The sequence below is a fragment of the Notothenia coriiceps genome, unplaced genomic scaffold (genome assembly GCF_000735185.1).
Source record: "Notothenia coriiceps isolate Sejong01 unplaced genomic scaffold, NC01 NC01_scaffold00011854, whole genome shotgun sequence".
NCBI classification, from domain to species: domain Eukaryota; kingdom Metazoa; phylum Chordata; class Actinopteri; order Perciformes; family Nototheniidae; genus Notothenia; species Notothenia coriiceps.
The window spans coordinates 379,585-407,174 of record NW_011344555.1 but is presented as its reverse complement, the minus strand read 5'-3'; the positions used below and the strand labels follow the sequence as shown (position 1 = coordinate 407,174).

The 27,590-nt window shown below is 41.9% G+C and overlaps 4 protein-coding genes across 5 annotated transcripts; 2 read left to right on the top strand and 2 right to left on the bottom strand.

The window, feature by feature from the left end:
- Positions 1-134: 134 nt before the first annotated feature.
- Positions 135-8,106, bottom strand: paics (phosphoribosylaminoimidazole carboxylase, phosphoribosylaminoimidazole succinocarboxamide synthetase). 2 transcript variants are annotated; one of them, XM_010773037.1, is made up of 15 exons: positions 7,695-8,106; positions 7,019-7,489; positions 6,620-6,679; positions 5,905-6,531; positions 5,342-5,419; positions 4,880-5,028; positions 3,082-3,124; positions 2,782-2,979; positions 1,933-2,111; positions 1,649-1,828; positions 1,421-1,534; positions 1,245-1,328; positions 782-962; positions 540-698; positions 135-457 (listed from the first exon to the last, which is right to left on the bottom strand). In XM_010773037.1, the coding sequence occupies exons 1-15, from the start codon at positions 8,089-8,091 to the stop codon at positions 291-293; spliced, it is 3,087 nt and encodes a 1,028-aa protein (XP_010771339.1). In that variant the 5' UTR covers positions 8,092-8,106; the 3' UTR covers positions 135-290. The 2 variants fall into 2 exon arrangements, with proteins under 2 accessions (XP_010771339.1, XP_010771340.1); XM_010773038.1 differs by having other exon boundaries at positions 2,782-2,981; positions 3,087-3,124.
- On the top strand, positions 3,297-13,747 carry ppat (phosphoribosyl pyrophosphate amidotransferase). The gene is made up of 11 exons (XM_010773039.1): positions 3,297-3,874; positions 8,558-8,624; positions 9,063-9,269; positions 9,560-9,672; positions 9,754-9,896; positions 10,085-10,151; positions 10,239-10,390; positions 10,925-11,052; positions 11,168-11,389; positions 11,610-11,730; positions 12,639-13,747. The coding sequence occupies exons 1-11, from the start codon at positions 3,747-3,749 to the stop codon at positions 12,812-12,814; spliced, it is 1,524 nt and encodes a 507-aa protein (XP_010771341.1). The 5' UTR covers positions 3,297-3,746; the 3' UTR covers positions 12,815-13,747.
- Positions 13,748-13,750: 3 nt separating this feature from the next.
- Positions 13,751-18,649, bottom strand: LOC104947086 (uncharacterized). Its single transcript, XM_010773036.1, has 9 exons — positions 18,504-18,649; positions 18,288-18,351; positions 17,352-17,407; positions 17,180-17,213; positions 17,058-17,083; positions 16,902-16,974; positions 15,232-16,752; positions 15,076-15,118; positions 13,751-14,169 (listed from the first exon to the last, which is right to left on the bottom strand). Exons 1-9 carry the CDS (start codon positions 18,579-18,581, stop codon positions 14,160-14,162), a joined length of 1,905 nt encoding a protein of 634 aa, XP_010771338.1. The 5' UTR covers positions 18,582-18,649; the 3' UTR covers positions 13,751-14,159.
- Positions 18,650-19,138: 489 nt separating this feature from the next.
- aasdh (aminoadipate-semialdehyde dehydrogenase) lies at positions 19,139-26,660 on the top strand. The gene is made up of 14 exons (XM_010773035.1): positions 19,139-19,497; positions 19,882-20,002; positions 20,565-20,857; positions 20,934-21,126; positions 21,197-21,438; positions 21,513-21,619; positions 21,704-21,876; positions 22,334-22,658; positions 22,743-22,855; positions 24,092-24,794; positions 24,873-25,036; positions 25,230-25,355; positions 25,447-25,578; positions 26,225-26,660. Exons 1-14 carry the CDS (start codon positions 19,271-19,273, stop codon positions 26,642-26,644), a joined length of 3,339 nt encoding a protein of 1,112 aa, XP_010771337.1. The 5' UTR covers positions 19,139-19,270; the 3' UTR covers positions 26,645-26,660.
- Positions 26,661-27,590: the final 930 nt, after the last annotated feature.

Sequence of the window (27,590 nt, the reverse complement as noted above, 5' to 3'; positions counted from 1 at the left end):
CACTTCTAAGTGAATATTGAACAATTTTCAACTATTGCTTTTTCCAAATAATTTTCAAAAGTTACTGTGGAGATATTTAGCTTTTTCTTGGCAGATTTGCGAGGGTCTGAACGGGATAAAATAACAACACAAGCTTTTAATTAAGAAGCTTTCTTTAATGGAATGATTTATTTGTTTGAGAAATCATAGGGAGACTTCATCTACTGTAAGTGGCTTCTCATGGTAAACAAAGACACATCAGTGACAGAACATGGAGCCTAAGAAGACAACACAAGGGTGAAAGGAGCCTTTCAGAGGCTGCAGGCCTGTAACTTCTTGTCAGCCAGCTTGAGAGACACCCAGGTGTTGAGCATGGAGGCCCTCAGCTTGCACCACACCAGATGATTGGTCAACCCGAAAATCTGCGCGGCAAACTGAGCAGCGGCCTCAGGGGAGAGGATGGTCGAGCAGCCGAGACCTGAAGGAGGAGGGGCCTGGTTATTACAATGAAAAAACTAACATGTGGACAAACAATTCAAGACAGGAAGTGCCATACTCACCACTTGGCATACGCAGGGATGACCAGACATCTTGTGCACCCCAGTCTGGAGTGAGAGGAGGGCAGTTGATGACCGGGTACGCAGTGTTTCCAGACATCACCGGGCCGAGGCCGTTACTCCTGCCGGCCACAGCCACAAACACGGTGGGTACGCCATCACCTGAGGACAAGCATACAGATATTATGACATGACAGGCAACTAAATACCCACTTTTTCTAAAAGATACATAAAATAATACAGACCTTCATATTCAGCTTTGATGCGGAGTGTCTCATCCGGACCTTTGTGTGCCGAGGTGACTCTCAGGATGCAGGGGATCCCTAAGGAGCTACAGGCCTTCTTGATTTTTTCACAGTGAGCCAGGTCGGAGGTGGAGCCCATCAGAACTACCACCCTGCCTCCGGCCAGGGGCTCCAGCAGCAGCTAGAGACACAGCACAGCAACCATTAGCTCCATACAAGGCCATGTTATTGAGTAAGATTGATACTGCACTATGGGCAGCAAATGTAAGTATTGACGGTTCAACCAGCAAAAGGCCCAACAAAACTGGTATTGGCCTGGCTGGCTGTATAATCCCTGGCCAGACTTATTTTCCCAGTCTAGCCCTGAATATAATCAACTTTGTTTGGATATGTTATACTAGGTTAACTAAAAGTAAACAAACAGACTGTCATGATATCTCAGTAGGTTGGATGTTAAGTGTACCTTGACCCTTTCGGAGACCCACTCAAAGTTTCTCTTCACCATCTGCATCGCCTCAGGGGTAACTTCTTTCAGGTCTCGGTACACCTAGTAATATGGGAAAACAACTCACTTTTAGCCTTTATATAAAGTCATAAAGGTGTCAAAATTAAATAGATATACCAAAGAGAAGGCCTGACCTGCTTATCCTTCTGCTGGCTCCGATCTCCAGCCGGCCACAGCCTCCATGAATCATTGTCGATCACATCAGCGAGGACAATCTCCTGAGTCTTGACATTCACTCCAAACTCGATCTAATAAACAAAAATGATAAACCCCGATTGTGAAGCATTTAAAAAGATTTCAGTAGTCTGAGTTCACAACAGGAAATCCGAATAACCAGCAGAGGGCAGCGCTGCACTGCATACCTTCATATCCACCAGTGTGCAATTCTGAGTGGCCCAGGACCTCTCCAGAATCTCAAAGATGGCCACAGTGCTGCGATTCATGATGTCCACCTCACACTGACCGATATTGAGCCCAGCCAGAGAGAATTTTGACTCCAGCAGCTGCTCCTCTGACCACTGAGGGTCATTGGCGGCATCATCCTGTGGCAGAGAGCAACATATTACTTAAAATGGATGAGTTTTGACATGTGGAAACAATTAGTCAAGCCACAGCACATACAGAACCGCATTGAAGGCAGACTCACTTTGAAGAACATCTCCATCTTCAGGGGGGAGAAGCGGTAGCCTTCCTTTACTCCTGGGTTTCTCTTGAGGAAGGATCCAGTTGCCACTCTGCGACATACCCACTCAATAGGAATCATCTCACAGTGGGTGGCAATGAACGCTGTGTCTGAGTGGTTCCTTACAAAGGCAGTTTTAATGCCTGGAAGAAAGAGTAGATATTAAAATCAGCTACATACATTTACACAGCCAGACCTCCAGTATCAAGAGCTGTGAAGAAAGCCAAGTCAAAATGTTATCATTTAGGGTTAATTTATAAAAGAAAAAAGATGAAACACCAGTTTGAGTTTGTGTGATGTCCCTAATTAAATATTAAATGTGGTTGGTCACGTTCTGGTGAATTATCCGAGTCACAAGACAACCTTTACCACACTCACGAGTGGCATGTCGGGAACACTTACCCAATTAGTGCTAAATTAAAGCAAAGGTGTGGGTCATTTTGGAGATCTGGGTTTCTTTTTTTTGTTGTTGACCAAATGTCAAACAAGCCCCACACACATCAACGTTGTTAGTTGTGACACGAGATCAGTGTTTGTTGTTAGGGGGAGGGGATCATTTTTATTTCAGAAAACTCAAAACATTTGAATTTGATAAGGAAATATGTGCGGGAGAACTAACCAAAGAGAATATATTAATGAATCATAGAGCAAGTATGCCCTCACACACTCACAAATCTAAAGAATATTTCTCAACGTGGGAAAATGGCCTCAGGGTGAATAACGTTATGACACTTGTAACTGCTGCAATCTTCACCTGGCAGCAGCAGAGTACTTTTTGAATGGATCTGTCAAATCCAATAAACGTGTCCTCACCAGAATCCTGCAGCAGCTTGAACACGGAGCTCGTTGTTTTGTTGGCAATGGCAGCCTTTCCTTCCATCTGGTCTTTCCTCACGGCATTCCCCGCTGTGATCTGGTCTTTGGACTGAACCAGAACCACTCCGGATTCACCCTCAAGTTCAAAAATCTGCTTCGTCTTTCCCTCATGTAGCTTTTTACCAATCTTCAACTCTGTAAAACACACAAACAACAGAAAAAAACATGCCCAAATTAGATCACTGCGCATTTTAACTCCTAAATCTCCTAAATATCCATTTTAATGTAGCACTGTACCTGATGCGGAGGCCATGGTGGTGTTCTTCAACAACCGACAGTCCTGCAAACACAAAATGAAAACTGACACTACACTTGTAAAAGTTTCAAGATGAAGAGGCAGCAAGAGGAGTGCAGGCAGAAGAAGAAGGGAAGTACGTGATCTGATAACCAATCACATCCCTTTGCTTATCAAGACAACCAATCACAGCAGGGCGATGCTCAACACGTGGGGGGGAAATGCTAAAAGCCCAAATATTTGCAAGTAGAATTTTTTTGGAGTTTATCCACTAAAGTGTCCCCATTTTCTCTTTGACAAACAGATTGATTTTGATCAGAGAACGTTATCAAGAGAGAACAACCCACCGCTCGACAGAATTGATCATTTAGATGAGTTTGTGGCACACCACGTGTTTCCGCGTGTGTTTGATAGATCGCGTGATCGATGTATCTTATATCAGCTACTGTTGCATGTTTCTGCTAAACTAAAACTGCACTAAGTGATTTACTTGTCACAAAGTTTGTGTTCACAACTCGTGATTCCGCTTCAACAATGTCAGCTGAGTTCATGTGGCTTTAACAAACAACGGTACACGTGTTCGTTCAATGCTATCAGAACTAGTGTAGGAACGCAGGAGACTTGTTAACCACCCGGTTACCGGAGGACCGAGACTCACGAAGGCCTGATGGAGTTTGAGGAGAACGGTATCGGGGAGGAGTGCGGGGTTTTCGGCTGTGTGGCGGCCGGAGAGTGGCCCACGCAGCTGGAGGTGGCTCAGGTCCTAACTCTGGGACTGGTGGCGCTACAGCACAGGTAAGCCACAGAAAGGTTTGTGTAATGTGAAAATAATGCAAAACCACTTTCTAGTTATTAAGTCCTAAATTATTTAATTATAAGAGCTAAAAACCGCTTATGTTAGTCAAGCTGAAGAGAAAACAGCTTGAAGTTAAAGTTAAACAGGGGTGGAAGATGTTTTTTGACTCCTTATAAAGTTAAAAACAAAATAAGAAGCTTATAAGTTACAGCAAACTAAATAAACAACTTAAAGGTCCCATGTCATGGCCATTTCTACTGATCATAATTCCATTGTTGAGGTATACTAGAATATATTTACATTGTTCAATGTTCCAAATTCACATTGGTTTCTCATACAGAATCTCTGTATAGTATGTGTATTCACATACTATGTATGTCTATCTATCTATCTATCGATCTATCGAAGTTAAAGTAGGCTTTTTTCAATACCACACTGAAAAGTCAACATTTCTTCAGTAAACTTAGCCAACGTGATCAGTAACATATCTACTATAAGTGGCTACATAAAGTTAATCACAAACTAAATATTTGGTAGCAGAATCACTAAAGTACTATAGGATGTAGAGATGTGCAAATAACCTATTAAATGATCTGCTGTTGAATGTATTGTCTATACAAATTCCAGAGTAAGAAAAACCAGCCCATAAAGATATCTTCAAAGCGTTTTTTAAATTCCACAAAAAAAAGTCCAAAACAGCTATTTAGTTACTCAAATTACAGAAAAGCAACACATTATCAAATTTGATATGCTTGGCATCATGTCAAAATTAGTTCTTAACATAATTTCTTAATAATTGATTAATTGACAAGAGGTTTGCATCTTTTATAAGATGACATACAATCTCTTTTATAAAACAGAATTAAACTGTATAATCAGATTTTCTCACAGCTCAGCAGCATTGTGTCTTTAAACTCCTACAGTCTGTTAAAGAATAATGTCTTTAGTTTACCTTGGTTGCAACATGTTTTTTGTACTGTATCACATGTGTGAGTAGGTGTTACCTCTCTCTGTGGGGATGGATTAGGTGAGGCTATTGAACAGACTGAATTGATCTTCATTATCGGGATGTGATCCTGCTCTTCTTTACATCCAGCCTCCATGTTATCACAGCCAGTGACCCGTTTTTTGACTGGTGTCTGGAGTGTGAAGTCTGAAAAAGAAACAAATAAAATCAGATTGTTATCCTTGAATTACATGGATGCTGTTATTTATTTATTTTTTTTAAGTTTTGCTTATACAATATTTAACATTCTCATGGACGAGCAATGTTTCAGTTTCTTTTGGTCTGACTGCCATCATGAGTTGTGCGTCCTGTCAGTAGTTACAAAAGTACCCTTATCTAAAATGTAATTACGTGGCTCCACGGCAAATCAAGTGACCCAATCAGAAATACAAAGACTTCTGTCAGTTGTGGACATCATGCGACATACATAGTGACTTAAAGAGGGAGCCACATTTCAAACCTTGATCCACAGCTTTCCTCTTCATCCTTCTGTTTGCTGAATAGATAACTTCTGTCTTTACACGCGTTACACAAGAGCCTGCAAACAAAATACATTCTCAGTTACCATACATTCTTTACTAGCAAAACAAACTCTTTTTTGTTGTCTATTTTCAATGGATTTAAATGATTTTAGATATAAGATAAATAGCCATGCAGACAGTTGTGTTGGTTAGGCATTGCTGAGATTTATTTTCCTCATCTTGTACATGCAATATAAACGATTGCCAAGGCCGTGCCCGTAGGTGAAAATAAATCTAGTTAACACTTGGTCTGAGCAGAAATGTTTATAAGAAATTCGAGTAATCCAACCCTTTTAAAAATGCCACTTATTGGTTGAAGATTGGGAGATCATACATAAGATATGTTAAATCAAAACAAAGCTTAAATGTTTTTGGCTGCTATCTCTGCTTCTGTAGGTTTAATGATGTGTTCGTGGTAATTGATAGCAGACAGCTATATGTGAAATGTTTACATCAAACATCTGGACACCAAGTCTTAATCAATGAATGATATTGGACTCACTCATTAATCTCTGCTGTTGATCAAAGCGTAGCTCCTGGAGTGCATGCAGCCTCAGTTCTTCGTGGTTCGGCGTCACATCGAAGCACATAGATGAGACCGTATCAGAACCACATGCTTGGTCCTCAGTTCCTCCTGCCATTGTGGTCACTGCGTTCATCTTTCTCAAATGCACATCTACATGATTGTTCTCCTCACGGACCCCCAACATCGTGAGTCTGTCTGATTCTGCCTGGTGGTCCGCAGTTCCTGTGTTCTCCTGCGGTGAGCCATCACTTGTGCGATTCATAATGGCATTCACCTCATCGTAGAACCTCATAAGGCGCCTAGGGTCAGCTTCTTCACCCTTCCCCCTCTGAAGGGAGCGGTAAAGGTACTTGAGGTTTTTGTACTTGGTGTGGCACTGCTTCCAGTCCCGCTCAATGCCTTGCTGCATTAACCTGTTGGAGATCTGGACAAAGATGTCTCTCTTTCTAGTCGAGCTCTCCAGCTGTTTGCACACTCTCTCGTCGGACCAGACTCGAATGAGCGCTCGCACCTCCTGGTCACTCCAGTTTCGGCCCGTGTCCGACACCGTGACCACGTGGAACTGCTCAGAGCTGGACGGATCCGTGAGTGCAAGATTGGCATCTGGGGGGGAATAGAAAACGATTAAAGAAAGAAAAGATGACATATATATACTTTCAACTGCTCTTGTTATTCACATGGCGTACTGTACCTGTTCCTCTCCATCTTGCTTCCATGTGTCCATCAATATCATAATCATCACTGTTTTCATCTGAAAATAAGAATTTGATAAATTGATTGTTCTTTTAGCTTTAATTACAATACGACCAATTACACTTAGGGTTGCTCAATTTATCATATTTTAATCGCGATTCCGATTTTGGCGATGGAAAAACAACATCATCGAAATAAAACGATTATTTGTATTGGTTTTTCAGTTGAATTATACTTAAAGTTCAGGGTAATCAACTGTTAAAAACATGCTGTTCAAAAAAATTAAATGGATAATCGTTTTTAATAATCGCGATATCAATTATTGACCCAAATAATCGAGATTATGATTCTTGCCATAATCGAGCAGCCCTAATTACACTGCAGACTGAATACACACCATCGTCAATTTCAATCACAACTTCACTTTCTGAGGCCGATGTCTGTTGCCTGTCTGCTCCAATTTCTCCCTCATACAACCTCTTCTGCATCTCCACGGTCCCGTTTTCCAGCCCCCGGTCCAGTAGAATTGCCTCCACCTCATCAAAGAACTTCATGTATTTCCCCGGGCCTCCTGCGCCGCTGCCTCCAACAGCGTGAGCGCTTTTGGCCGTCTTGTAATCATATTTCAAGTTCTTGTATTTAGTTCGACATTGTTTCCAGTTGCGTACCACCCCAAAGTTTCTCTGCATCTGACGGGCCATCTCCTGGAAGATGGATTTGTTGCGCAGCGTGCACTTCAAGCGCTCCCGAATGTGCCGGTCAGCCCAGACGCAAAGCAGCGCTCGCACCTCATCGTCCGTCCAGTGGCGCCCGCTCTCTTCAGCCACACTCGCAGTGTAAGGAGTCTGTTGGATTAGACTCTTGATACCTGTACACAAATTCACAAACTGTTATCTTTTTTTTTAACACAATTCTTTTTTTTACTTTTAACCTAATTTTAGATTGTGTTTCAAATGTTTAGAGCAGGCAACAGTTTGACTGACATGCTTGTTTTATCGATCAGTTGATTTAAAATACTAAAATGTTGAAGTCATGATCATCTGCGCTTCAGTTGGGGTTGATCCTACATTTACCTTCCTGTATTGGGATAGTGACTGAGGGATGGTAGATTCCTCTTTGATTACCCACATCTTCCTCCTCTTCCTCCCAGCTGTCCTCTGGCCTTGCATCCACTCCTGGGTTGTAGTTTGCTGAGGTGCCTGCTGCTGCGTCTGGCTTCCTGCTCTGGAGTCCCAGGCTCCTGCACTTGGCCTGACACTCCCACCAACTGCGCACAACACTGAGCCTCCTCAGACGCTCTGAAATCAGCTCAAATGTGGCTCTGCTCTCTGCTACGTGCTGAGCTCCCACCTCGTCCCACACTGTCATGAGAGCCAGCACCTCTGCCTCCCCCCACTGCCTCTCCACCGAGCCTTTTTCCTCTGCCACCTCCCTATCACCTCCTCTTTGTCTCTCTGCTCCTCTCTCCATGTTTGAGCTGACCTGGAAACGCTTTCTTTTCCCCAATCCGTCTGTCTCTGCTGCCCGGTTCCCCAGGCAACCAGGCGGTTAAGCCTGAAAGCAACGCCTCCATGCTGAAAAGCTGCATCACCACTGGCTTAAGCTGTGTGCCGAGGGGGCGGGACCAACTGTAATCCGAGAAGCAGCTTGGTATACAGGCTGAATCTGCAGCAAGGCGGCTCTCCCTATATGGCATCTCCACAGTGGAGAAGCAGACGTTTCTGTTTTTGTCTGTTACTCACTCCTGCATTATTTTGCTTATAAAAACCAGTTTGGTTTGCCTCAAGGCTCATATTTAGGTTGATAATTGAACATGTTTATTCATGTTTTGACTTGCAAAAATACATTGAGGGATAATTAATTGTAAAACTGACTTTCTACTGATATATTTACACTGTTTTTTAAATTGTACATGTGATTGTTTGTGTCTTCTCAGGGGTCAGGAAAGTGCCGGGTTTGTCGTGAGTAATGGAGCCAGTCCGCCTACATACACGACCCACAAGGTAACATTGGTTATGATCAGAAGCTTATAAACAAACCAGCACAGTGTGAGTTCAACTCTCATTATTTAAAAAAAAGCAGGAAACATTTAATCTATTTTTCATTTTTCTTTCACAAGTTGCTATGTAAATATAAATTGTCACAAACATATACACAAAATGACAAGAATTTATCTTATTATACAATTAAATGTATCTTGCTGTGTTTTATGTGAGCACCATTATACACCAAAGCCAATTTCTTGTTTGTGTTAACCTACTTGGCAATACAACCAGATTTTCACCTCCTTGGTTGTTTATGGCTGTGCTGGTTTGTCCATCAGATTGTGACCTGGTTTTCCACTCTACAACATTATGGCTGCACAACACTTTTTTAACCTTTTATTGTTAGTTGTGTCACTGAAAACATCTCTCCAATTCCTCGTGTTTTTCTTTTTCTAGGGAATGGGATTAGTGAGCACTGCTTGCCCTCCAGAGGCTCTTCTGAAACTGCGCTCTGGTAACCTGGGTATTTGTCACACTCGCTATTCAACTACTGGGTTCTCAGAGCTGCAGAACTGCCAGCCCTTTGTGGTGGATACACTGCACGGAAAGATCGCAGTAGCACACAATGGAGAGCTGGTTAATGCTCTCGCCCTGCGGAGAAAGGTGAGGATGGCCCCTTAACTCACTTAAACTGTTATTTATCAATGGCCCTTCCTAGGTCACCGAAATAAAATCTTTGTTGAAGGAAAAAACAAGGCCTTTTATATATAATGTTTCTTAAAACTATTTAATCTATCAGTGTTATTGTGTGTCTTAACTTTATTTAAAACATGAACAAATAAAAGCAAGGAAATGGGCATTAGCTGGCTTGAAATAACACTTGTTTAACAGTATTGTCTGAATCTCTATCCATATATTTTCTCTGAATCGATCATTGTGAATTTGCTGTGTAGGTAATGCGTCACGGAGTGGGCCTCTCCACCAGCTCAGACAGTGAGCTCATCACCCAGCTGCTGGCACTGACTCCACCTATGGAGGAGCGGGACGCACCAAACTGGGTCGCCAGGTCAGTGTTTGGACACCATGCTGGATAAATGCAACAAAAGCAAATATCCTATTCGATTTTACATTTTTTTTTTTCTTCTAGAATAAAAAATCTGATGAGTGAGACCCCTACATCGTACTCACTGCTGGTGATGTTCAAAGATGTTATCTATGCGGTGCGTGACCCTTACGGAAATCGCCCCCTCTGCATTGGACGGATTGTTCCCGTCTCTAAGCTGCACTCAGGTATTCAGATTCTGTGACCGTCACAACAGAGACACTGCATGTTTGTCCTAAAAAGACCCTAACTACTACTACTGATAAACACAGGATATCACAGGAGCTTATCAGTGCTCAGAGCATTATTTCGTCAGAGTTCAGAAGTGTAAAGTTGTGGATTATTAACGTCATTCTTTGTCTCTGATCCGGTGCAGGAGAGGAGGACACCGAGGGCTGGGTCGTGTCATCAGAGTCCTGCAGCTTCCAGTCCATCGGAGCCAAGTCAGTTCTTGCCTCACATGTCATATCTTCTCCATTATAATAGAAGTGTTGTGGGTTTTGACCATTTCTCTCATTTCTGGTTCTCAGGTATTACAGAGAGGTCTTACCAGGAGAGATAGTGCAGATATCCAAACACGGAGTCAAGTCTCTGAGTGTCGTCTCGCGCCCTGAGGGAGACCCCCCCGCCTTCTGCATATTTGAATATGTTTACTTTGCCAGACCAGACTCTATTTTTGAAGGTTTGAATATTTTTTATGGACCATTATTTATAGCTCAATTTCTCTTTTGTTTTTTATTCTTAAAATATAGAGAATATGCTAACCTCCTTATGTATGCCCTTTGAAAAAGATTGACATATATTGAAAACATTTATATTGTTAGTTATGTGAAAGAACAACACGAGAAGAACATATATAAGACATGTATTAGAAATATCTGCGCCATCTCAAAACAGATTACCCATAAAACAATACAACTGATTCAATTACTGTAAGTATCATGTAGATCAAATAAAGTGTAAAGGATTTAACTTGTGGGGGATACATAAGCTAAATAAAACACAGATTCTAAATGTGGTATGTTAAATAAAATACCATTTGTTAAGTTTTTGGATGTATGTTGAACAATGAGGCCTTTGTAAAAAGTGATATATAATCTTTTGAATAACTGCTTCAGACCTCTCTGGTCTGAACGTTTTAACTTTCTTGTCAATTATTAGAATACTTTGTGTATTAAGTGTTGCATAGTGAGTATTTCCTACCTCTTTGCTGCAGGGCAGATGGTGTACACCGTCAGACAGCGCTGTGGTCGGCAGTTAGCCATCGAGGCTCCAACAGACGCAGACGTGGTCAGCACTGTGCCAGAGTCTGCAACTCCTGCAGCCCTGGGCTACGCTCAGCAGGTCTGTGTACAAGCTGTATGCTCAAACTCTGTAAAGAAATGCTGTACTACACCCACCTCCTGATTTACATCTGTCCTTACAACACTTTGTATCTCTTCTTTTCCCCCTCTCACAGTCTGGACTGCCATACGTAGAGGTTCTGTGTAAGAACCGCTACGTCGGGAGAACGTTTATTCAACCGAATACCCGCTTGAGGCAGCTAGGAGTTGCCAAGAAGTTTGGGGCTTTGACCGACAATTTTGCTGGGAAGCGGGTGGTGCTCATTGACGACTCCATCGTGAGAGGCAACACCATCGCCCCCATTATAAAACTACTGAAGGAGGCCGGTGCGACGGAGGCGAGTTGACTTGAGATGTCACACACACTCCTGTCTATATGCTGATATGACACACTCAATGTTTTAATGGGGGTTGATCTGTGGGCAGGACAATGATCAAAAGCAAAAACTTAAAAACACAAGAAATGCACATGCCGCTTAACACTTTAGGTGAAGTTAAGAGGGTCTTCCAACTAACTCACCCGGACCAAAGTCTGACCTTTCATTGTGTCATTGACAGGTTCACATCAGGGTTGCCTCTCCACCGATCAGATACCCCTGCTACATGGGCATCAATATTCCCACCAAGGAGGAGCTCATCGCTAACAAGCCCGAGTTTCAGGACATTGCCGGATACATTGGTAAGAACTAATATAACTCATACATCTGTCTGGCAAAGTTGTACAATTTAATAAAAAAAACAAAAAAAAAACAGAGGTTTTTGACAGTTTTTATATCAGGGCCAAATTATTCTAGTTGTAAAAGTACTGTACTGAAGTACAGATCCATGGTACTTGAGTAGTTCCATTTTCGGCAACTTAATACTTCCACACACTTCTTTACATTTCAGAAGGAAATATTAGATACAAGTTTTCCTTCTACTCATAGTTGAAGTGTTCTGTGTTGAAAAACTATCCTACATAAGCTAAAAGAAAAAACTAAAGGAGCGTGCTGCAGAAATGCTATTCCAAAAGCATCATGTATAATTATTCAAGCACTGACAGGGAACATTCAATAAGTTCATTTATCTGATAATACTTCATAATTCTTAAAGGTGGGGTATGTCATTTATTTCAGAAACACTTTTTGTTATATTCCATGGAATGCTCTTAACATCCCGATAGCAATGAATATATTAAATGCTTTGACAAAAAATCCATAAAAAAATGTCATCTGTGGAAGCCATGGCGCTGTAAAAAGCACGACCAATCATCTGAGCCGGCCCGGCTAAAATAACTGGATGGCCTACCTGCCTGTCAGCCTTCCATCTGTGCACAAACTTATCTCGTGCCCTCATTGGTCGTTGGTGTGTGTTGGAGGAGGGGCTCTGTAAGGAAGTCTGAAGGAAGTGGCAGATTTTTTCCGGTTGTGTATTTTCAAATTCTAGCGCACTCGAGCTGGTTTCTCCAAAGTTACATACCCCCCCTTTAAGTGGTGTTTTGAATGCAGGACATCACATTTTTAAGTTTTTGTGCCATCTTCCCACTTCATCTTTACTGCCTCATTGTGTCTTTAGTTCATCTCATAAATACTTGAACTGTTTGTGTAGGTGCTGCCAGTGTTAAGTATCTCACTGTGGAGGGCCTGGTGTCCGCCGTTCAGGAGGGAATCGCCTCCCTGAAGGAGAAGGACGAGATGATCAGCACCAGCAACACGTCCGGCAAGAGAGTGGGCCACTGCACCGCCTGTCTGACCGGGAAGTACCCAGTGGAGCTGGAGTGGTAACGCCATGAAGACGAGCGACTGCAGCAGCTCTGTGGCTGTACTGTGGGCTCCTAGTACTGCTGATGCATGTGAATGAAATCTCTGTGGACTGGAAAAGTGTTCAAGGATTTCAATACCGCTATCTGGGACACTAAAAGATGTATTATAGACAAACGGCATATTCTTTCTCTACAGAGTGTCATTGCCCTGCTCAGATGCCGTCATCTAACCTTATCATTTGGATGTTTTGAGGTGAGATTGTATGAGTTACTTAAACATGATAGGTGCATTTCCTGATTGCATCCAGCATGCCCCAACATTGGACAAGCAATTACATGTTCTGGTCAGCAGCCAAAATGCATTTAAGCCACCTAAAACCTGTGGCATACACATGACTACAGCTGCAGTTCCCCCTCAGAAAAGGCTGTCTTACTGCAAGGTAATATGTTGAAAATATTGTCAATAAGGTGGCTAAAGTATACTTTTGTCCCCAGCAGTACAATGCTTTGCCTTTTCTGCAAACTGAGGACATGCAGAGTTATATTCTGTATACACCGGCTGAAGTAGCTCATACAACCTTCACATCTAAACTCTTCCTTATGTTGAACATTTTACTTTGGATAACCTCCACTACTGAGTCTCTCCTTGCTGCAGTTTAGTCCGTTTACTTCCCTCATGTCATGCCTTTATTTGTTTTTGAAAGTTACCATGTAAATGAATTTTTCGTGAGTCTTTATACTAGTTTTCACATTCCATGTAAAAAAAGCGCACAAGGCTCATGACCAAAAGAGAAAACTCTTCTTTATTTTATCACGTTTATGACTTTCTCCTTTTGCCTGAAATTAACCATGCTTTTCTTTTTCGGTCTGACTGTTCGATATTTGTGTGTCTAAAACTTTAATACTTGCATGAATATAATGGAAAGTTTAATAAACACAATAACTGAAAATCAAAGAATGTTATGGTTTTGTTCACAATCAGCATTTTGACACTGACCATTTTTATTTGAATGAACAGATAAAAAAAACGTTATTAACTCAGGTATAGATGTATCATAGCACAACAATTAAAAGGTTTAGAGAACTAAGAGTAACAATCATAATAAAATGGATAGCTTTGACTTTTTGTATTAAACATCCAGACACCAACTTGGATAAGAAGTTAATGAACATGTGACAGCCGTTTAGAAATATAAAATTCAACAGATGCATTTACTGATCCAAGATCCTTGGCACACTGAGAAAAATCCTTTAAGCAGGATCATTTAAGTGATCATTTGTTTCCTTTACACCAATATTTCATAAGCAACTTTCCTCAAAAAATGGTTTTCCTTCTTTTGTTGGCAGGCCGCAGTAATCCTTTTTCGTCACCATTTTCTGAAAAATAGGGTAATGAGAACAAATCAATTCTCGGAAGCACAAAAACAAACTTGGTAATCCCATCTTTGCCAGTAAAAGAAACAAGTTTGAAACTAAGCCTTAAGATGAAATGAAAAAAAATTAAGTAATGGCTTAATATCTCAAAATAATGATTTAAGGCCACCTATCAATCCAAATCCAGTTTTTCATGTCTAATGTATACATACATGTCCCCTCGGTGTTAGGAGATTCTGAAAATTTCAGGAAAAAGATTCTCTCACTTTAGTCCTGACTCCTGATCCATTTATATAAAAACATGTCTGAAATGAGCTGATCAGATTTTGGCCTTTTTGTGATGTCACAATGTTTTTTTGGGTTGTGTAAACCGTTAGCAAATAACTAACCAACCAACGTAACACCCGCCCACCTCATCACCTGAATCTCCTCCCAGATCATTGAGGGTTTTTTAGACCAAACACTTCTCAGAGGGGCGTGGCCACCTGCAGCTCATTAGCCTTTAAAGCTTCAGATACAGAATCAGCACTTTTGGAACAGGGCTGAAACAGAGGGGTTTATGGGATGCTACAATGCACGATCTGTTTGGTATTTCGAGCCAAACACTTCAGAGACATGTTTTGTATATATCTAAGATCTATAATATATTGTAGAAAAAGAGTATAATAGGGGACCTTTAAGTGTCTTTAAATCATGAGACCTGAACTCCATTCTATAGTATTTATCTCAAAGAATGACAAGCTGTCTCAAAATAATTAAATGTATTGAAGTTTCTCATTATTTTTTTAAAACAGTCATTATTCCAGGAAAGTTTCTTGTATGACCTAATTGAACTTTTTTCTTTCGTCACATTGGCAGCAATGGGCTTGCATAGAAAAACAAACACTGTACAGAGTTCATGACAATCACCTGGGAGAGCAGCCATTGTTTCTTCTGTTCTCAAGTGAATTTTCTGTAGAAAAAAAGCGTAATAATGGGTCAAATTTATACAATGGTTCAATTTAAACATCAGACATAAATTAAGTATCCTGCAGTATAATATTGTGTTTTACAAAGCAGGCTCACCCATGTCATAAAAATCAGCTGCAGACACATGGCGGCGCTGACTCATCCAGGTCTCCTGAGGTGCTGAGCGCTGCTGGGTGTTGAATCTTTGAAACATGCTGGGTTTCGTGGTGCTATCGGAGACGCCATCATGGGACTGCTCATATTCATACGGAGCGAGACGGTGCCTCAGAAGCTCTTTCCCGTGCCGTGCGGACCCGGGAGAGGACGGGCAGAACTCGTCCCTGTAGCGTTTCGACTGGGGCTGGCTGTCCCAGTTTAACTCCCTGTGGCGCTTCCTCAGGACCGAGCGGTGCGGCGACAGGGCGAGAGCTGCAAGAGCCGAGGAAGAGGACATTTTGCTGGCCTCAGAGCTTCTCACACAGAGGCGGCAGGAAATCACATTAAAGAAAGAGGACTTGTTCTGGCAGACAAACTTGTGGTAGAGCTTTATAAAGTCCTCGTCGAGCTTCTTTGGGGAGTGAGGGGCCCGCAATAATGGCAGGGTGGAGTCGTAGGAAAGGTTCCTCCGGAGCCTGTGGCGACTCTCTCCTGCTGAGGCTGACTGAGGGGAACGCAACTGTTGGTGGGGGGAAAGATGGGAGTCTTGAGGGTGGAGCATCCTCAATAGCACAGTTGGCTGTTGTGGCGGGGTGGACAGTAATCTGGGCGTGGTAGGCTCTCTGGAAAAGCTTTCCACAGCATGTGCTCTGGGGCTTCTGGAAAAGGCCTGAGGTGATCTGAGGTCGGTCACCATCCAGGAACTCTTCCTGACAGGAGAGCCGTAGATGTCCAGTCTCTCTTTAACAGAGGGGGGGTCCGAAGCATACACAGGGCAGCCATCAGTCTGCAGTGGGTGTGCAGAAACAGAATACCTTCTAGACCTGAGAGACGCGTCCAAGGATGCTCTTGCAGCAGGGTAGCAAGGTCGTGAAGGACTGACTGTGTAAATGGAGGGCTGTTCTTCCAGCTGGGATGCTTCAGAGACAGTGAAGGTCTCGTTCAGACAGCTCTCTGTTTGCATTAAAGTCTCATCGGGACCAAAGTCCATCGTGACCATGGGATGCTCTCTTCTCTCCCTCCTAGGAGACTGCTGCTGGACTTCCAAACCCTGAATTTTGTTAACTATCTTCAAGGGAGACCGATGGGTAGGTTCAGCAACCATGAACTGCCTTTTCACAGGGCTGTTGGTGTTCTCCTCCAGCAGCATCTGGTCGGTCTTGTTTTTAGGTTTTCTGTTGGTGTAAATCAGTTGGATATTGAAGGTCTTGTTCGGATTGCTTCTGTTTGACTGCTTTCGCCATCTGCGGTACCTCCTCAGCACAGAGTCTGCGGCCTCAGAGACCTGCTGCCGATGGCAGGCCTGCCCTAATCGGCTGACCATGCTGGGGTACAGCTCCACTAGAGAACTGCCAAGATTCCTCAGGGTCATGTCCAGCTCTTCATCTTGGTCCTCAGGCTGGAAGTCTGTAAAAGAAATGTTTCTCTGACTCTCATCCAATGAGACCGTTGACAGGTGAGTCGTTTCATTGCTAGCCACCCCTTAAGGAGGAGAAGGGAACAAAAAACAATACCAGCAATTATATACTTTTTTTAATTGCAGGGTTTCTACAACCTTTAAAAGTAAAAGTCAAGGTTCCCATAATCTCTATCTGCCATGGTTTGTCCGCCCATTGCTTTCTTGCTCTTACCATCATCTTCCACCGACATGTGTATAACGGAACAGGAGGCATCAGCCCTGCCATCTTGATACGTGAAGTCTAACTGTTGAAAATAAAATAAACAAAACATTAAAAGATACTAATATAGTCAAGACTGAACTGTTACAATAAACACAGAGGTCTTACCTGAGAGGTTCCTGTGATGTCCTGGGCTGTGTGGGAAGTAATATGAAAGCAATCAAAGGAAAAAATATACAGTTTACAAAAATCTCTAAATAGCTATTCACGTTTTAGTTATGGATACTTACAGCTTATTGACTCCTCTCTCAACTCTTCTATGCTCTGAGGAGAAGATAAGTGTTCCATTATAAAAGCTGTACATATATAATTAATATCTGAATACAGTGGATAAACTGCCACCTAAATCAGATGATTGCATTGTGTGTCATGTGTGCAGAGTATGCTCAAAGCGACCCAAACCTTTGAATCCAGCTTGTCGAGCTTTATCTTTGACATATCCATGTAGCGTTCAAGGGCTTCATCATGCAAGGAGTCAAGACAAAAACAGATTCACAATGAGACAAGGCCACATGGCAATTCATTATAAATCCCTGACTTTTCACTATTTATTCATCTGTCAAATTTCTTGATTGATAATTTAGTCAAAAAAACTTTGACAAGTGGTAACAATTCTCAGAGCTTAAGGTTACATACAACCAAAAATAAAAACAGAAAGACCTTCTTTTTTAGGGTCATTGCAGAAAACTGTACATTTTGATATATGATTTTTACAATTACCCTGTTCAATCATTCATTATTAACGGAGGTGGTAGAAGTACTCAAATCCTGTACTTAAGTACAAGTACTAGAGTGTAGGAAAGTAAAAGTAGAAAAGTTTTAGTATCAACATATACTTAAAGTACCAAAAGTAAAAGTACTCATTATGCAAATTGTCCCATTACAAAATAATATATATTCTATGTTTTGATTATACTTATTGATGCAAGTGTTTATCGCAGCTGTTAAAGGTGCAGCTAATCCCTTTTTATACTGGAGGGTAGCTTGTAATTCTACTCCAGGTGTAAATCTTATATTTAAGTGTTGTTTATATCTCACATCATTAATCCAAATCTTCAAAGTGACTAAAGGTGTTAAATAATTGTAGTGGAGTAAAAGTACAAAGTAGCAAAACATTAAAAAAACTCAAGTAAAGTACACATATCTCACAATTCTACTTATGTACAGTACTTGAGTACACTTGAAGCACTGATTATTACATGTGTTTGTGGTAAATATGATCAGTAATATGTAACAAAAGTCATCAATGCTGTACTGTAATGGTTTCTGTTAAACTCGTTAGTATGAAAACGCTGGGATAACCAATGGTATAACTTAATAAATGTGTAGTCAACTTACTACAGGCTTTGGTGTTGTAGAGGTCCAACCCTTGCCCCGCATCGTAGTATTGAAGCTTCGAATACTGTTAAAAGCAATTGCAGAGGTAAACTATTAGTATTTTCATAATTTATCTCTGAAGATTAGTTAGTTAGTTCAAGCTAACGTCAGCTTTGCTACTTCATGCTAACAGTAACATAGCCACTGCTATCCCGATAGCAAGCCTCATCAACACACCTTTTCTATGATTCGTTCCAGAGACGTTTTGTAGTGAACTTTATTAGCAGATAGTTTTTGACCATAAAAATCGTCCATGTTGTTTAAAAATCCCGTTTTCTTGATATTGATGGGTAGTGACAGCAGCAAGGTACGGTAGCTGATGAAAAAAGCGCTCAAAATGATTCAAGATTCAAAATGATTTCTCCACGAAATAGAGACCAATGATTGGACAGGGTGGCCTTCACTGTTGCTAGGAAAAATTGCGTTCCAGAAAAGCGTTGTTGAATACTATAATTAAACGTTATGTAGAAACGTTGTATTTAAATTGTTTTGCAGAGTTACACAATGTATGTGTAAATTATGTGTTGGAGGGGATGTGTGTATGTGTCAACATAGTGATATGCAACAACATTTAGTGCGCATCATTTATTTGGAGGGCAAAATGATTGCCCGTCTAGCGCCCTTTACTGCTGTTTGTGATTTTTGAAAAACATCAAACAATTTAAATGTACGATTTAAATGTTGTTGTTAAAAGAAATTGTTATACGTGAAAATATCCTAATGCTGTGATGAACGACAACAGAAGCATTTGAAATAGCCCTTAACATGACGTCATCTTCACGCGACAAACAATAACACGTTCCCAACGCCTCTTCATTCAAAAACAAAACCTCATTCGCTAAAACTGAACAATTTATGAATTACAATATGGTTTTCAGATATTGTTCTTGTCGGGATCGGCCCTAACAGAACATGGTATTGTATTTATTGAGGGTCTTTTCAGGATGGCTGCCCGGACGCTGCAAAAGCTGGTCTCTATCGCCGCCTCTCTGCACCCAGACCGGCCAGCTGTGAAGTATGACAGCGGCTCGGTGTCCGTGCTGCTGTACAGAGACCTGCTGGATCTCTCCTGTGAACTGTCTCATGTTCTACAAAAGAACTGCTCTCCCAATACCGGAGTGATTGGGCTGTATTGTTGTGATGATTTGTTTATTCCTGTCTGGATTCTGGGGTGAGTTCACTGATTAAGTTTACTACTCTCCTTCAAAACACAGCAGAATGAGTTTGTAGCATAAACAGTTTATGAATCTCTGCGCCATGTCATATGTTTAATGTACGGAATATGATAAGGGCCACATGAGAACATTATTTTGGGGTGACCAAAAGTAAAATATATGTTTATGTTCTAACCTTAAACTCAGTATTTTGATAAAAAGTCAGAATACTGGGAATAAAATCAGAATTATGAGATGAATGTCAGAACTAGACTCAATTTTGTTTTACTTTTTGTCACATCCCAATGTTTCTCATGTGGCCCTAATCCTCTTCCGTAGTAATGACTTCGGTGAGCAGCAGTTACATATGCAAATGATAATTGTTTTGTGTTGTTTGCCAGGATCCTGCAGACTCCTGCTGCCTATGTCCCACTGGACCCGGAGGCTCCAGGGTTTCTCTCTGCCAGAGTCATGACCCAGTGTGGCCTCAAGTACTGTGCTGTGAAGACAGACATGCTGCAGGTTACTTAATATTTAATTAATATGAACACAAATACAACAATTACTTGTTGTGCAAACACTTGATAATGATCTACATCAGCAATATTGTTCCTCTTAAGATCAGGGTAGGCAGACCAAACAACTTTATTCCAGGGACCCAGAAGCTAACAATAATACATCTTCATATTTTGGGCACAATTTAAACTTAAAAAATGTACCTCTTTAAAGTGGATTTTGAGTTTTGACACGGTACGAAAGGGCCAACAAATACGTTTTAATCCAGCCCCCCCTAGCTGTTATTTTTCTTTACTGGTGTAATGTAAATACATATCAAAACAAAATGATATGCAAAGAACGTGGGGGGTATTGGACAAAACTCTGAAACCTAAGTGAAATACCATTTCTGAGTTTGTTTCAATAAAGTGCAAATGGTATCTTAAAGCCTAAACATTGCCTTTTTTTAATCTTCCATGTAAATCCCTTTCTTGGCATACACACTTTAGTTGTCTCTATTATATATTAACATTTATATTTAAGATCTGTTGAAGAGTAATCAATCTATTTCGTTCCTCCTCCTGTAAAGGACTTCCAGGCCGCTCTCGCCAAACACATATCTGTGGAGGTGTGTGCGGAGTTGCAAAAGTTCAAACTAACCCTGACACAAATCAAGCTGCTTCCCGTCGCTGAGCACCACCCGGGACCAAAACACACCGGAGCTCAGACAGCGGACGGGCCTGATCTCTGTGCTGCTGCAGGGTTAAAGGAGGCTGCCCACCGAGACCTGGCGTATGTCCTACACACATCTGGAACAACTGGCCTGCCAAAGATTGTGAGGGTGCCACACAAGTGTATAATCCCCAATATACTGCATCTGAAGTGAGTATTTCTCTCTTTATTGATCCATTAAGTATTGTTCTGTAGATCCATATTAAAAGTTGCTCTCTTGGCTCAGATCTTTGTTCCAGATGAGTGCAGATGATGTGGTTCTCCTCGCCTCGCCTCTAACCTTTGACCCCTCTGTGGTGGATATTTTCCTAGCCTTATCCTCCGGGGCTCAGCTCCTCATTATCCCGTCTGTGATTAAGAAAATGCCCAGTCGACTTGCTCGGCTACTGTTCAAGGATCACAAGACGACTGTCCTTCAGGCAAGTGTGAAGAAACTGCTCTTTGCTTGGATTACTTTCTGGCCTCTATAATGTATTTTTGTTTCTGCAGGTCACACCAACGCTGCTCGGCCGCTTTGGGCACCATGTCCTCAAACATGAAGTCTTCTCATCCGGTTCCTCTCTGCGGGTGTTGGCTCTGGGTGGAGAGGCCTGCCCCTCTCCTGCTCTGCTGAGGAACTGGAGACACGAGGACAACAAAACACACATCTACAATATCTACGGCATTACAGAGGTGTCCTGCTGGGCCAGCTGTTACAAAATACCAGAGTCTCTACTGCAGTCTGGCAACCCGTGAGTGTACTCTGATTAAAAGTATTTATTTAATCTACATGTAGTCATTTTATTTAACATTACATGCCTTTCAGCGTGCTGCCATTTGTGCCTCTTGGGACTCCTCTGATGGACACAGTGTTGGAAGTAAGAGACGAACATGGCCGCATTGTTACCGAGGGTGAAGGACAGGTGTTCATAGGTATAAAATATCTCATTTACAAATCTTATGAATCTTATTCCTCTGAATAAAATTAAACACATCTCCTTATGATCCCTGCTGCAGGTGGAGAGGACAGGGTGTGTCTCCTTGACGATGAGCAGACAGTTGTCTCCGGGACGATGAGAGCCACAGGAGACTGGGTGAATGTTGAGGACACACAGCTGTACTACCTGGGACGCAGAGACAGGATGATTAAACGCCACGGCAAGCGGGTGAACTTGGACAGCTTGCAACAAGTAAGAGGTGTTTTATGTATATATTGTATCGTCCAAATAAACAAATTAATTCATGTTTAGTGTCATTTATAGTTCTCAAAGTTTTAAGTTGATGTAGAAAATCCACCACTGGGCAACATCAAAATACTCATATCAAAGGCAAATCCTAAGAAAATAAGAAATTATAAAGGTTGTCAATCCCTCACTCATAAAGTATTTGTTGTGTATGTGTTTTTTATGTTGAAGAATCCTGGAAAGGGTTATTTTTCTACAAGTACATGCGTCTTCTCAATTCTAAGGCAACTTTGTAAATTCAACTATTTTATTTTTATTAAAAGAAAGTTGATTTAAACACTGGATAAAAAATGTGTTATGGTTTGAATTAAGGGGTTGTGATCTGACTGTAAACATAGTACGTCTTATAATGTGTCAGGAGAAGAACTGGCGAGGAATTCATGTTTTCCCTGTGCTTCTCCAGCTCATATTGGGTCTGCCTCAGGTGGAGGCCTGCGCTGTGGCTCTGTTTGAAGCCACCCGACTGCTCGCCTTTGTCGTGCCATCCACACCTGGAGACCAGAAAGAAGCTTCTCCGCTGACATCTGCACAGAAGCATCCAGAACAAACACCCTCTGCCGAGCTTAAGGAAGACCCCCCCTCTGCTGTGAGTCACCACCAGGGGGAGACAGGCGGTGCAGATGGAGATCTTCACAGACTGATCCTGAACCAGCTGTCTCTGCTGCTGCCCTCTCACAGCGTCCCCGACACGCTGGTGCAGGTGCCGGCCCTGTGCCTGACCCCTCATGGTGAGCATTGAAATAACAGTTACATAGAGGAGGACCATGATGACCATCACTGATTAAGTTATCCTTCTGTTTGGTTTATCACAGGAAAAGTGGACATGGAGGCCCTTGTGAAAATATACCAAAGACAGAGACGGTGTTTACAGTCTTCACGGGGAGATGTCACCAAACTCAGGCAAAGCTTGCAGTCCTTGTGGCAGGTATGAGCTGTTTTTCAATACTTTGCCAACATAACTCCAATTGAACCATTTTTAAATTTTGACCACATTAATGCACATGACATACATTTTGGTTATGGTGTGTGTCAGGAACGTGCACAGGTACGGGCTAATGTTGCCCGGGCAACGGCCCTTTTGCCATTTTTGTCTGACCTGCCCCTCTGGAGAGAGCAAGAGTTTTTTTTGTTTTCTATTGTGGCCGAATCGACATGATAAGCCCACAACAGCGTCTCGCTGTGGAAAACACACCTTGTCAGCGCTGTCATCTGCCCCCAGTCACGTGACTTTGTTTACAATCTGACAGCTGGAAGCAAAGGAAAACCCTCCGAGTCCGGCTTCATATGGCTATGGTGATCACACCAAACGCCTGCCCTGGCTCCTGCCCGTTAGAGTATAGGGGACAAACCAGGGGACTTAACTTCCTCTTGACACCGTCGGTTACTTACAAAAAAAACACCTAAATATACTTGTTATTTATTAATAGTTACTAACATTAGATATTTTAATGAGATATGCTGAACTGAACACAGGCTGAATAACTAATTTAGCAGTTGGACATAAAAGTCAACTGAGTGTCACTTGCAATGAGTGTTGTGTTTTTATTTTATGAGTTTGTTAGAATTTTCAAAAGGTCTTGTGTTTTTTTCGGGGGGGGAGGCCTTTTTTCCAGTTTAGAGCAATAGCCCCTCCAAATGTCTGTGCACGTCCCTGGTGTGTGTAATTCTCATTTAGAAGTTCAACCTAAGCCTCAACCTTAAATATTTGTATTATACCACATGTTATCACAATGCCATTACAACATACAATTACAAATTATATTATACTAAGTTTCAATATATTGCCTTGGCTTCAAATGTTTACTGTTTTCCTCCAGATTGAGCCATTATCTCATGTTAACCCTTTTAGAAAAAACATGCAGTTTTAGGGTTATTGCTGCTTTATTATAATTTTATTTTAAAAGAAACAACAGTAATGTAAACAAAGTGGTATAAAGTTCTAACGTTCTGAAAAGGAATTAGTAGTTTTTATCTGTACCAAAGTTGGTTAAAATATTTAACTAAAATAATATAAACATATCGTTCATGCTAGGTTTTTGAGTCATAGATGGTTGTCCTCTAATGACATATGAGCAGCTTTTTAAAGAGGATGCAAAAGTCTTATATACCACAGATTGCTTTTGTCCCCTCAGTATGTGTAAACTCAACTACCTATCGACAGGAAACTCTAGGTCTTCCTGAAGAACCGACTATCGACGAGAAATCAAACTTCCTGTTGAGTGGAGGAGATTCTCTGAAGGCGCTGCGCCTCTGTGAAGACATCCTCACTGCTTTCAGAGTGACCTCCCCGGAGCTTTTGGAGGTGATTCTTGACGGGACATTCTCTGACGTACTGCGCCATGTTGAGAGGATAACACTGCTGCCGCCACTTGAGGAGAGCCAGTCACCGACATCTGAGGCCAAGAAACGACGTACTGAAGCCCCCTCTATGGTGGAAGCAAAGAGAGAGCGCACGGAGTCTACAGCAGCAGAGAGACCGCAGGGGGGGACATGGGCTTTTAAAGTTATACGACGAGCAGGAGAGGTTATAGAAATCAGAAAACCAGTAGCAATTAAAAACGTCCAGACTGAAGCACTTGGAGAAAAGGATTTGAGTGAGAGAGGAAGCGAGGATTTTCTGAGCCTCAGTCTGAGCTGGTCCTCAGACACAGGCAGATGTGTGGACGCCTCCCCGGTGCTTCTAGTACAACAGAAAACAGATTCAGGATCAGAGGAGGTTAGAACAACAGTGTTCATCGGCTCCCACTCTCACAGGATCCAGGCTTTAGACCTGACCACCGGGAGCCTCCTGTGGGAGCGGGTCCTCGGGGACAGAATCGAAGCCTCAGCTGCCGTGTCTCACTGCGGGAGCCTCCTGGTGATAGGTCGGTACCAGCTTTCAGAATATTGTGTAAATCTGTTTAATTTAGACTTCTTTAATGTTTTTTCACGGATTTTCCCAGGTTGCTACGATGGCTTTGTGTATTTCCTGTGCACTGCATCTGGACAGACACGGTGGACGTTTAAGACTGGAGACGCTGTGAAGAGCTGTGCTGCTGTGGACCCCCTCACAGGGCTGGTTATCGTGGGCTCACATGATGGCCACGTCTACGCCCTGGACCCAAAGGTTGGAAGCTTTAAATGTTTTGTGTCTTGTTTCATGTTGGGGAAATGGTTTTAAAGCTGATAAAAACACAGAAAGGATCAACCGTTTTGTTTTCATTGTTAGTTTAAAACTCTCTGGGAATAACTAAGAAGTAAAAGCATGTATTTGTAATTGTATTGAAGATAAATTAAGTTCAATTCATGTTATCTTTTAGGTTCAGCAGTGTGTTTGGAGGCGTCACTGCAGGGGAGGGGCTGTGTTTTCATCCCCCTGCCTCCACTCGTCACTCAGACAGCTGTATGTGGCTTCACTGGGAGGTCATCTCCTCTGTCTTGACCCTGTGAGCAAAGATAATAACAAACTTCAGGAAACAGTTTTGTCATTTTGTTAGGTGAAGGACATTTTGACGGATTTAGTTTTTGCTGTTCCAGGACAGTGGACAGGTCCTGTGGTCGTACTGTAGAGACATCCCTTTCTTCTCATCACCAAACGCCTCCTCTGGTCACGTGCTGATCGGCTCCGTGGATGGAAACATCTGCTGCGTCAGCAACACAGGGACACTGGTGAGGAAACTAACACTTATTTATTCCCCCCGATGTAACATGTTATACACTACCAGTGACCAGGGGTGTGGTCAGGACTGAGATCCTGAAGGTCTAGTTAGATTTTTCTTTAATGGGCTTTTCATCATTGACCCATAGTCATTGCATAACGTACACTAGATGGTGGTCTGCATGCTGAAAGTAAAACAATGTACCGCTGTGGACGAACGCAGAAGAAAATCAAATGAACCTGCTTAAATAAATGCCCACCTTAAAAACATTTATATCAGTTTAATTGAACAATATATTTAAAATGTTCAAATCCACCAGCCTATTTGACAAAAAACTTAATTGTAGAACTTGCTTGTCCTGCAAATTTAAATTGTTATTTTTCAATGCAATCTGATGGCTTTAAAGAGAGCATAGATAATGGGTTTAGTTCCCCAAGGTAAAGCGGTACAAATATTTATACAGTGTTCACTTAAATTAAGTGATTTTATTTTTTTACTGAAATTGTCAATTTTATAAAAAGGCAGGGGCTATCAAACCACCATTTTATGGAAGTCCAACCCCTAAAACCCAACTTAAAAAATCTCTACTGTCCATTTTAAGGATTGCAATTATTGCAAATTGGCAATAAATTATTTAACAATGTGTTTCTCTGCAGGTTTGGCAGTTTCTAACAAAAGGACCCATCTTCTCCTCTCCGTGCGTTACACCGGACCATCAGAGGGTTCTGTGTGGATCACATGACGGTTGCCTGTACTGCCTGAACGCCGCAGACGGCTCTTTGATTTGGACTTTCCAGACCACAGGGAAGGTGTACTCCAGTCCGTGTGTGTTCGATGGCTCTGTGGGGGGCCGCAGGGGGATTCTGGTGGCTCTGGCCTCCACAGACGGCACAGTGTGGATCCTGGATGGAGAAGACGGAGGAAAGCTGGCCTCGTTCACTCTTCCCGGGGAGCTGTTTTCATCCCCGGTGCTGCATGAACACTCCCTCGTAGTCGGGTGCCGCAATGACTATGTGTACTGTTTAAAGCTGACTGTCAAAGAAGACACAGATTCATTTCTGCACACTTTTTTATAATAAACACTGATGATTTTCTATATCTGTGTCAGAGTGGGTGCTTTGGGAAATCAACCTTAATTAAAGTCCAGGGAAATAATGAGTTTTTCAGTTCAGACATCAGTATTTAATTTACATTATTCATAACATTTTGTGTTTCTTTAGGAATTTCATCATGAATATCTAAGTGGGAAAAAAAGTGCAAATAATACCAAACATTTTTCTCGTTACATTTAACACTGCGTACACTACACTACTGTGCACGACCACGACCGTTAGAAACAAAATGACAAAGTGACTCTTTCTGACCGAAGCTCTGGAGACGCCTTTGACTTCCGTACAGTTCATACTTACATACATACAGATCATTTAGTGAGTGGCAGGAAATGAGAAAGCTGGAGGATTCTTTTTTTTTCATAGGAGGAAATGCTTACAATATCGTGTAAGATCATATCACATTTACGAGGAAGTGATGGCGTAAGCCTACAAACACTAGTGTGTTGCGGGAGGACAGCTACAAGAATTGTATGTTACAGCAAGCAGATGTGTTGTGTCTGTTTCCATTAGCAAAGCAAAATAAATCCAAACCACGTCATCACACAGCTGTGGGGAGGATCATGTGCAGTTCACTGTAAATGCCCAGAAACACTTTTGGTCTTCAGTGCTGTGTTAAGGTGCACCCACCATGTGATAATGACAGATGTAAGGTTACTTTATAATGGCAAAATGGTACAATAGCCTCTTTGACAGCTATCACAGTCATCACGGACACAGTGAGAATTGTTATGCTAAGGTTTCCAGTATGAGTAGAAAAAGAGAGAAAGAAAGGCTTCTTTTGTACATGACCAACAAGGCTCAGAGAGAAGATGCAGTATCGTTTCAACATAGATAAATCCGCTGCTTCACATAAATAATACCAACAACTGTAACACTTCCATCAGACGTCAAAAAGCAGATCCAACAGTGT

What these genes read in the sequence shown, in the direction of transcription:
- ppat (XM_010773039.1), top strand. Translation starts at nt 3,747, where the DNA reads ATGGAGTTTGAGGAGAACGGTATCGGGGAGGAGTGCGGGGTTTTCGGC. An exon ending in CTGGTGGCGCTACAGCACAG is followed by an intron (nt 3,875 to 8,557) that starts GTAAGCCACAGA and finishes GTGTCTTCTCAG; the next exon opens with GGGTCAGGAAAGTGCCGGGT. An exon ending in CCCTGGGCTACGCTCAGCAG is followed by an intron (nt 11,053 to 11,167) that starts GTCTGTGTACAA and finishes CCCCTCTCACAG; the next exon opens with TCTGGACTGCCATACGTAGA.
- paics (XM_010773037.1), bottom strand. Translation starts at nt 8,091, where the DNA reads ATGGAGAGAGGAGCAGAGAGACAAAGAGGAGGTGATAGGGAGGTGGCA. An exon ending in CACTATCCCAATACAGGAAG is followed by an intron (nt 7,490 to 7,694) that starts GTAAATGTAGGA and finishes ATTTGTGTACAG; the next exon opens with GTATCAAGAGTCTAATCCAA. An exon ending in CACCATGGCCTCCGCATCAG is followed by an intron (nt 2,980 to 3,081) that starts GTACAGTGCTAC and finishes TGTGTTTTACAG; the next exon opens with AGTTGAAGATTGGTAAAAAG.
- LOC104947086 (XM_010773036.1), bottom strand. Translation starts at nt 18,581, where the DNA reads ATGGACGATTTTTATGGTCAAAAACTATCTGCTAATAAAGTTCACTAC. An exon ending in GAGAGAGGAGTCAATAAGCT is followed by an intron (nt 17,084 to 17,179) that starts GTAAGTATCCAT and finishes CTTCCCACACAG; the next exon opens with CCCAGGACATCACAGGAACC. An exon ending in ACATCACAGGAACCTCTCAG is followed by an intron (nt 16,975 to 17,057) that starts GTAAGACCTCTG and finishes TATTTTCAACAG; the next exon opens with TTAGACTTCACGTATCAAGA.
- aasdh (XM_010773035.1), top strand. Translation starts at nt 19,271, where the DNA reads ATGGCTGCCCGGACGCTGCAAAAGCTGGTCTCTATCGCCGCCTCTCTG. An exon ending in ATTCCTGTCTGGATTCTGGG is followed by an intron (nt 19,498 to 19,881) that starts GTGAGTTCACTG and finishes GTTGTTTGCCAG; the next exon opens with GATCCTGCAGACTCCTGCTG. An exon ending in CTACTGCAGTCTGGCAACCC is followed by an intron (nt 21,439 to 21,512) that starts GTGAGTGTACTC and finishes CATGCCTTTCAG; the next exon opens with CGTGCTGCCATTTGTGCCTC.